Genomic DNA, 10722 nt, shown 5'->3' with positions numbered 1-10722 from the left:
AAAGATCTGATGGACCGTAAAGATTAGAAAAAGACTCTGGTCTTCTATGTTTCTTCGTGGATAGAAAGCTACGATTGTATTGTAGAAAAAACACTCGAGATACTCGTGGACAATGAGAAGGGAGGAACTGTCGTACGATGTTTGTTAAAAGGTTTCTGCGAACCTTCCTTCCTATCATTTATGTTTCGTTAATTTGCGTTTGTCGTTTAATCGTTCGATTTCGAAGATACAAATTTCAAACTCCTCGTTCAATTCGATTAAACCTACGTTGAATTTCTTGAAAATGTTTAAAAACTTGTAAAAATTCCTTACGGGGAATAAGAAAGCGTTGTGAAGCATATGGAACATAAAGTGACGCTTTCCTTTGGTTCGTTAACGACCCAGTACGATAGGATATTATCGAAAAACAAAGTAATTTACAATTACGTATATTGTTTCATTAAACTACGAGAACGTATTAGATTAATAAATGCTTCACTGAAGTTCATTCGGAAAATTAGAAATACGAAGACGTTTCAATAATTTAGGAAACGTAATTTATCAAATTCAATATTTCATACTCCATAAAATTCTGCAGTCTATGTGGAAGACGAAATATCAAAAGCAATTAAATCAACGAAGCATCTACATGAACCTTAAGGTGCTAAACAAAATTTGCTATTTCAAATATTTTCTTAATATTAGATTAAACTCGAATATTAAACAACGTTGTATTAACAGAATGTTGATCTTTAACGGAATGAAATTGCGGCTTTAAAGAGTTGAGAATTCGCATCTCCGGCTTTCCACTCAATGTTCGTCGCGATTGATCGAAATACAATAAGTCGTGGAAAAAACACACGGCAAAGTGTTCGATAAAGACAATTAATCAATGACAATTAATCCTATGACGAGTGAGTTCTCCTTGATTGATTAATTAATTCGCTCTTCCCACTCTCGGATATTACACTTGAAACGCTTGATCGTTCAAGAAGATACAAGTGTGTCGAAGAATTATTATGCGAACAGTGTTCTATAAAAATTGGCAGTATACAAACAATTTTCACCACAAAGAGAATCAACGAAGAGTATGAACATCTTGGAACAGGGATCGTTTAAAAAGAACGATACATCGATCTTTCTTCTTTTCTTTTTTGTTTTTTCTTCACGCGGAAATTTTCGTATATCGTTCATCTAACTAGGCGAAACTTCGTACATTAAAAACTATACGACACGTTCTTAAACGACTCGTTAAATTTTTTATATCGTTGGTACTTACGAGTTATGTTCTTTTTCCTTTTCTGATAAAGATACCACGTTGGTTATGTTACTCGAAGAAGCTGCAGTAGATATAAATTTCTACTGACTTTGTGCTTCGATGAATTGTGATGCTTTCGTTCATCTCTTCCTTCAAACAAAATTTCACGTTACACATTTCGCTAATTGCAGTAATTGGTCGTTGAAAGTTTTATCAGTCTATGGCTGCTCAACGTACTTCGTTAACAATCGCAGTAAAATATTAATTTGCTTTTACGATACGATAAATTTGCTTTTACAACAACGTAAAGTTTCTTCCGCGATTATAAGAGGATCATTTCCCAAACGCAAAGTATCTTAAATACAGTGGAACGTGTTACGCTTCGAGTTACCAAAATTACGATACAAGTGAAAAATCCGAAGCTTTGGAAGTTCGCCGATGATCCTCTGTCTTTTTACATCGTTGGTCGCACCAAATATTTTCCACTTTCGTCGTTAGTAGACTGTGGACGATTACGTAAATTCATAAAATTTTTAAGATAACTGGAATAATACAATTTAAGTACAGCTTCGTCTTATTTATTGAATATTATAACAAATAGTATTTCCAATTTTTCCGGGCAAATTTTGTGCCAGTTTAGATAAGAGATACGAAAATACGGAAGTCTTCGTCGTTTCTGTCGATAGATACAAGAGTATCAGCAATAAAAAGGGAATAATTGAATTTATCATTTTATAAAATTCATTTCAATTGTATTTCATCTCAACTCATTTCATCTTCTCTCGTATTCTTCGTATCCTGTTCATCGTGCGTTCTATCCTTTATCGAATATATTTTCTCATTCAACGTAAAAGTTTACTGTTTGATCGAGCAATATCGAAAACTCAAGCGTATTATTCTCTCGATATTTTCGATCTTTCTCGTAACAATTTATCCAACCATCGAACGAACATTTTTCCTTCGGTTATGTCCATCCAACATCCTCACGATGTTTGTCCGAAAAAATTGGGATATTATTTTTACGTAATACGCGCATCCTGCGTAATTTACACGCGTCTGGTAGTTCTATCCACAGTCTACTTATTTTACTTACAATTAGCAACGTTCGAGTAACGAGGCGACTTTCGAAAGGACTTGGACAGCGATTTAAGCGCGACAAGTGACAGCAAGAAGCGGAAGCGTGACGATATTGTGTCCCCTTTACGGGATTATCTAATCTAATTAGCAAAGCGAATCGTTCTTCTCAACTTTGCAATCGTTCTCGTGGCGTTTTTTAATTCCCTTTTTCTTCCTAATTTTCCATCTCAGAAGCTTGTACTACGATGGTCTTAGAAGAGCCGATCCGAAAAAACCCACAGTAAAGTCTATCGCGTAAAAGGGAGTTGATATTTTTGTTTGATTCGCGATAAACAAACGATGTGCGCGTGGCTGAATCGTCGCGTAAACCTAGAACACTTAATATTCAGGTACTAATCACTTTATCATTCGGTGACTCGTTTGCTGTGTATCAAAGTCTTCGAGATGAGTTGTTTTTATTTAAGAGCTAGTAGGAATTGAATGGTTGAACCTTTGGCTGATGTCGTCAGACATTGCGAACAGATTGCTGCGACAATTTTCTCCTAATCTAGTTTTGATTCTCGTCAATTCGATCGCGCAATTACTTTGCCGTAATCTAGTTTTGATTGCTGTCGTCTCGAAATCCGATCACAACGAAGATTCCCCTCGAATCGTGCACAAGTTACGTGAAAAATTCAACTGAGAAAGAAATTATTATTATCAGTTCTATAACAACTATTTGCTTTTTTGAATTCGCAAAACTCGTTCGTATGCGTTTCACTTAACTTAAATGAACATTTCTCAATATAAATTTCTAAAGATCGTTTAATTTCCAGATTGAGCGTCCACAAAGTGCAAAATAAAATCCGAAATAGCTGTATTTATTTAGCAATTAAGTGTAGGAATTAAATTTAACTCTTATAACAGAATTGTACGAATAAACTTATCTTCCTTTTTAATGCTATAAAATATGATTTTCTAATCATTGTTGCAACCTTGCTGTAGCACTTACTCACTCTTAAATCTTCTTATTGGCACGTTGAAACTTTTAAAACACTACCATAGCGTGCAAAAGAAGATTTCAATAACACCATAAATTTTGTTACCAGACAAAGCATGTTATTCACTATCATCAAATAAAAGAGCGAGTGACATCAGCCGAAGATTAATATTGACTTCACGTGTTTCTCGATTGTTCGTCCTGGATCCTCAAATAAAGGATTCCCTTTTAATAGGAATTTCTACTAGAATCTGAATGAAAAGTTTAGTGAACTACTAAAGTTGAATACTTGTTTGCAGGCTGTACAAGCTTTTCTTTCATTAAAAGTCTATTCTTCCTCTGTTGCCCTTTCATCTTACTTAGAAACTCGAAAGGAAACAACGATCGTCTCTCTAACAGAGACAATAATTGAGCTTTTGGATATATTATACACGAATTACACAAGATTCGTCGACATATTCGATCATGAGTGTGTCTTTTCTGACTCTTTTTTTTTTTCGTTAAATCGTTAACATCGTAGGTATGCGTACATATCAATTGTTCCTAAATTGTACTTACTTTTCCAGGTTTCTACGATACTGTATATTAAAACATAAGCAAAGTTTCTAACGATTGTGATGTGACGATCCTGGAGACCAGCTCCATCCTCTATATTTTATATCTCTAGAAATTCGAATCTCTTTTTCTCATGCTGCCACGATATTTCTGTTACTTTATTCTGCATTTCACTTTCCTTTTGCTTTCGCCCTTCTGTGCTTCTCTTTCTTTTAAGTCTCTAAATGTTATTTCGTGAACACACACGGGAGGGAAGTATCGATCCATTTGTTAATGGGCGAGTGCCTTTTAAACGATACAAACGAGAAAACATATGACCTATCTCTATATTTAGACATTTTTGGAATATATTCCATTGAAACGTTCGCGAGTTCGCTGTTTCCTAAAGCTACGAACAGGGGAAACTCTTAATATTGAAAACATAAAACAATGCATTTGAATAATTCTTTTTCTTTTTTTATAATTCAAGTGTAAACGTTTGGGAGTTTAGAATTCTTTCAAGTCACGAATAAAGACAAATTGTAACCTCTGCATCGAGATATTTGGATGTTTGGAACTTGTTAAAAAATTACAACGAGAAGATAACTTAATTGCAATCGAAATAGTAGGATGATGATTAAATAAGGAAATATATAGACAGATACTTCTCTCACAGTAACATCGTAACTAAGAAACCATTAACACGAATAAGTATTTCCCTAACTTACTTTGATACTTCAATTATAGATCAGATAGACTATATAAATTCCATTTACATACATCATACATCTTAACACATTTCACTTTCTACCATCGACAAACAAGTGGCATAAAACCTTTTCATAGTGCGTTTTAAGATTCGTTTCTCTCAACACTCATAATCTCTCCTTGCATTCACGTTTGATTCTACCAGTCGTTTTTATTAACATTCACGCTTATCTCGCGTTTTCGAGTCAACGAAGTTATCTTTTCCAAATAATCGGTCGTATCTTTCTTTTTATTAGAGGAACTCGAAGTGTCTTCTTTTGGTTTTTCTTTCATTTCACCAGATGATAATTTTTACGTTTTCTATGCCTGTATATAGAATATTGAATAATTTATTAATTTGTTAAACAATAATTGAATAGAATTCTTATTAATGAAATAATTGAATTTAACAATCGATAGTATAAGTAAGGAGAATATGGTTCTAATAATTCGTTAATTAAACATATTTACCTATTATTATTATTATATATATTAACGATTAATATCATAATGATTAAAATAGCTACATCATGCTATTGGTTCAATAATCATCTAGATTATTCATTTAACTATTAGCCAACAATTAACATTATTTATTCACGCAATCAACCCTGACAATCTAAATGATATCTTGTACGAATCATGTTTCAATAAATAAAAATAAATAATAAATTTATTATTTCAGGTAAATTGACCATTTACAAATAATAAAGAAGAAAATTATAGTTAAACTAGTTTTAAAAAAATTCCTTGAGAAATTCATATTACTATCATTAATACAAAAGTTAAGTAACAATTCACTGTCATACTGTTGCATTCTTCAAGATGCAACTGGTATTATTACTTCAGTCGAAGCTACAATTTTTAGAAGTACTTCTAAGGAATTTCTCTAATGTTTCAACAACTACTAATCAATAAGAATCCAACAAAAAACCCATTTTCTGTTATCCTATCTCTCCTCGATATTCCATAAATTCTATAATATTTTAACCACATCTAACAAGCAAAAGCCCACTTTCTATTATCCTTCAATACGCGATAAATACTCTAACGTAGCAACAGTCTACTAAACCATACAAATTCAATCAAAGATTCACATTTCAATCATCCTATCTTTCCACCACACTCGATAGATTCTCTAATATAGCGTTATAGTTCGATGAAACAAAGATCCAATTAAAAGACCCCTGTCTATCATCCTGTCCTTGCTCAGTACCCAATAAATGCCCTAATATCTCAACAACTGAGAAACGAAACTCCACTTCCCGTTACCCTACGTTCCCTCAATACTCGAGAGACTAAAAGAAGCTGAAATCGTCCTTCGATAAATACGACCATAGAAATTCAACTTTGCATCGTCATATTTTCCCTCGATATTCAACGAACTAAAGGAAAAACACGAGGCATTCCTTCAAAAGTGAAATTTTTAATAAATAATTAATTCTGCCATCGATAAATTAAAATGGATAATTAAAAAAAGTTATCTGGCAAAAATAAGAATTTGACGCTTAACGAAGCAAACCATCGAAAGAAGTCACTTCGAGCTTTCTCCACCTTGATCGGTGACTCATGTTCGCCAGAAGCGTTCCGATCCCGGTAATCATCCACTTACGCGTCGATCGCTGGTATAATCGATGTAAACTCGAAAATTTAGTGATCGGCGATGGAACGTTGCGGGCGTAATTCGGCCGTGGGCGGTCTTGAGCGCGGGCCATCGTGTTGTCGACACGCATCGTTTGCCTGGCATCTGCCAATCGGGCCCGGCTGAATAGAATTTCCGATGACAACGAGATTTCGATGTCAGCCGAGGCGCGCGTTGTCAAGCATATATACCCGGGGACGACGTCGCGATAATAGCCGCTCGTATTGTTCACGGATATTGCGCGCACAAAAGATTGTTTCGATTAACCGAACCGAGGCCGGATTACGCATTTCCCTCCGCGCCGGTCCGCGCTCTGCTCTTCCGCTTTCCGGCCGCGCGCAACAACGGCCAATAATTGTCGGATTTTAAAGAGCAACGATGAGGGCTCGTGTTTCCACGTGGCTACGCTGCTAAATTTATGGAAATATGCGGTGGGGGTGGGTTGGAGGGATGATGATGTACAGGGTGTTACCCGAACGGTGATACAATCTCAGAATCGTTAGAGTTTCATACTTCGTATTTGACGATGTTTTAAGTTTGTATTTTTAATTTTGAAAGTATATTAATAATTGCCATAAATAGAATATTTACTTAATAATGGAGTAGTATAAATTAATATAAAACATCAAATAATAATAATAAAATGAAACTCAAAAAATATGTTTCTGTTCGGATTCGTATGTTATCGAAGTGTAGACGTTGCGAGAATGCGAGTAGCGAAGACATGTGGAGAATAAGCAACGTAAGAGGTAGATGTTGCGAGGTGAAGTTTAAGTTGTGGGATTTAAGTAAGAGTTAAATACAAGGGATGAGAAGCTTGGGCGTTGGGAAAGTAGAAAGGAGAAATGGGATTGAAAGATCGACCCAAGTCGATGGAGCGGGTTCGTGGGAAAGTAAATAATTAAATAAATAATATGAGCTTCTCAGAGGCTAAAATGATTACGCAACTCTATCTTCTAGAAAGTTTATAATTTCGTTGTTAGATTTTTATGTATTTGTGGGAGATTTGAAGGCAGCAAAATGTACAAAATGCACGTGATAAGCGGAAAAGTATAAATAAGTTGAGATTTAGCATTCGTCATAGTATTTGGTAAATGAACAATCGTCTACCTAAGTTTCAGTTTTTTAATTATATTTGTAAGGATATGCCTGTGCAAAATTCTTCGCGTTAAATATTCGTAATAAGACAGTTACTACAGAGATTTTGCTATTCGAATTAAAATCACTTAAGGAACGAAACAAGAAAAGAAAAATAAGGAAAGGGGAACGCGAAAAGGAGTATAGAATAAAAACAAGACAAAACGAAAAACATTTGTACTTTGTTTTTAATATGATAGTTTAAGTTTGTGTAATGGAGTACGTCAAATACGAATTTCATGAATCTGGTGATTTATTCTCTCACGTAAATTCGTCTTTTTTCGAATTGAATCACCAGTTTAGAAACACCCTGTATAATGAACGATTGAGAATCATTTGGCGTATTTGTTCCCGGGCACGTAATTCGGATACTGAACGAAAGGGTGGGATAAGTGGTTTAGGGAGCGACGTTTTCTGGCGTTTCAAAGCCTACGCGTAATCTGGTTTTTGTTCGACGACGAATGGGAGAGGTTTAAAGAAATACGGGGGTCAAAAGTTAAGTAAAAGAGAAAGTTGAATAGACAGAGGACAGAGTCTCTTCTTTGTGCCTACTTTCAAAGGAAAAGTAAAGATAAAAAGAGAGTTGTGAAGTTGTTTAAGACGAATTTGACTAACGTTATTTAATTTTTATGGTGTTTAACTATACGGGATAACAAGTTTGTATTTTTAATTTTGAAAGTATATTAATAATTGCCATAAATAGAATATTTAGTTAATAATGGAGTGGTATAAATTAATATAAAACATCAAATAATAATAACAGTACAAGAAGGAAACTCAAAAAATATGGATATAGTGCGTGATTTTTAAATTTTAAATATAAGAAATTATTTAATTTAAGTATTGTAAATACTAATATCCATATTACATTTTCCTGAGTTCTTTTAATTGCGATAAAATCAAGTGAAAATTTGGTCATTTATTTGCGATCTCGAATAATCAATTAGGTTTAGGAAAGTTGTAATACCTAGTTTTCAACAAACTTATAGTTCGATTAAGGAAAATCAATTTTATGGTTCAATGAAATAGAAACGGTACTACAGTCAGTAACTTTAAAACTGGTAAAAGGGGCGCCCTTTAACAAACTCAAACTCTGTACGATTATTCACCGGAAGGCGTGAAATATTCCCAGCAAGAGAACGTGCTCTCCATTCTGCGATTCTCAAATCTTACAGAAAACGGTACAATCTCGGATTCACAGCGGTTGTAAAGATCTTTCCTTTATCGTAAAATCCTTCATTGTCTTAGATTATAGTCTTCAAGGCAAGCTGTTGCGAGTCTCTCTTTTTCTTTCCTTCTTCGTGAAAGCAACTGAGCAGAGCACGTACAGATTCACGTAAATCACGATGAAACATTCCGCGATAATTATATCCTCGACAATATCCTTCTTACTCGAACCGTTTTCGATCATTTAAGATAGATCTGGTTAACCCAAATTGTTCCATAGACCAAGAATGTAACAACGATAATATTCTTTAAAAGTTAAAAGTGTTCTTTAGAAACGAATATCATAAGAATCTATTTTATACGTAAACGAATTTCAAACTTGTGTCAGTAAGAGATTTGTTATTTCTTGAACTTTCGTTAGTTTATTTCAATATTTTTAATCAAAAGTTTCAAATCGCTGGATGTATGAACATAAAAAGATTAGAGTTAGTTTAGAATTCTATTATAACTTAAAGAATCCTTTGGTCATTCAGCTATATGTCAAGACATAAGAAACTTATCTAATATTAATATAATAATACTGATGTATCACATTTCTGGCATAATTCCACATTAATAGTAAACTTAAATTCAATCATTTAAAAAATTGTACTTAAATCTTCTAAAACTAGACAATTTTGTGTGTGGATGATACAAATGAAAAAGTGATGTCAAATTTGTTATATACAAATTTACATTTCATTTAAATTTTAAACTGAAAATCTAAGAACTACGTTTGAACGAAATTCGCACATTTTAAATCAAAAATTTCTCTCGCCACGTACAACATCCTAACAGTTAACCAGACCTAACTTCAAACAACTAACAATCAACAAATCCCAAGAATTCTCCATCACAGCTCCAAGCTTGAACATCGTCGTATCCAACTGTCTCCAACAACCAATCAACTATATTCGTTCCTTCTCCTGGTTTTTCCAATTTTTAATTGATTCAAACGCTAGTGGTGATTTGTTCGATCACCGTGACGTCTCTGTGCCGTCTTGGCCGACTCCTGTAGGAATCCTGATGACTCAGACCCTCTGGAACGCTCTTGCTAGGTCTCAGAGGCACGTAGAATTGCGGTTGATAGTAATGTTCGGCAGTGTGCATCCTCTCCATTTCTCTGTCGCGAAGATTCTCCTCCATGTCCAAGGGCACGTGTAACGATTGTGATTTTGGCAACCTTGGCCTTGGCGGCGGAGGATAGGCACACGGCGGAGGTATGGTCACGTTGGAGAGGTGCGAGCCAGGAAGTAGAGGAGACGCCGGCTGGCGACCCCAGCCAACCAGGAAGAGTAACGCTGCACCGCACAAGGAACTTAACGTGCACGCGTAGTAACCCACCCTTGAGCTGTTCGCGTTCATGTAACCTGAAATTTAGCAATTAGGTGCTTTTAGCGGAGGTTGATCAAAGAAAGAAAACACAAATTTCGTACGTGGAGCAAAGAAACGCATTAGAGATGAGTTTCGTGTTCTGTTTTGAAAAATAGTGTTCCTCAAAGGATATCATGAAATTTACAAGTATCGTCGATAAAGATGTTCTGAAAGATGAGTTTTGGTCTGGTATTTTATTTCTTGATCCGTGATTCTCCAGATGAGTAGCGTTATGGGAATCGGCCAATGAAGGAAGACATGAATTTTGTATGGGAGTAAAGAGAATCCATTAGAACACGGTTTCAAGTTCTATTTTCAGGTACAAAAATTCCTAAAGAGGATCATGAAATTTGAAAGCTTCGTCCATGAAATATTGTTCTACTTTAACTGGTAATATTAATCTAAAAAGTGAGTATGTCTCGTTATTGGTCAGCGAAAGGAAGCATGAATTATGTATGCGAGCAAAGAGAATGCATTAGAGTGGAGTTTCAAGTTCTGCTTTGAAAAACAGGTCTTGTCGTGAGAATTATTTAACTGGAAAATTCCATCAATCAAATTCCTCCGTTTAAATCCGTAATCTAGGAATTGAATATTGTCGATGGGAGGTGATCGATGGAAGGAAATATGAATTTTGTATGTGAATAAAGAGAATTCATCGAGCGTGTCTCTTATCGATTATTTGATAAAATATATTTGTTTAAGAGCACTACGATTCTTTTTACAATTTAGAATGAATTATTTTGTTCAATTGTTGAGAAATGCTCGATTTCTATTTTACGAAAAATACAT

The 10722-nt window shown here is 34.7% G+C and overlaps 1 protein-coding gene across 9 annotated transcripts in view; it reads right to left on the bottom strand.

Moving 5' to 3' along the window:
* Positions 1–4252: 4252 nt before the first annotated feature.
* The window catches only part of LOC126916525 (monocarboxylate transporter 10-like), a 335858-nt gene continuing 329388 nt past the window's right edge, over positions 4253–10722 (bottom strand). For all 9 annotated transcript variants that reach the window (XM_050722383.1, XM_050722387.1, XM_050722386.1 and 6 more), the window contains one exon: positions 4253–9929. In XM_050722383.1, coding sequence (XP_050578340.1) covers positions 9511–9929 — 419 coding nt within the window. In that variant the 3' untranslated portion in view covers positions 4253–9510. The remainder of the gene's footprint in view (positions 9930–10722) is intronic.

This window comes from Bombus affinis, chromosome 5, assembly GCF_024516045.1.
Source record: "Bombus affinis isolate iyBomAffi1 chromosome 5, iyBomAffi1.2, whole genome shotgun sequence".
In the NCBI taxonomy this organism is placed as follows: Eukaryota; Metazoa; Arthropoda; class Insecta; order Hymenoptera; family Apidae; genus Bombus; species Bombus affinis.
The sequence above is the reverse complement of the archived record's forward strand: the minus strand, read 5'-3'. Positions and strand labels throughout refer to the sequence as shown.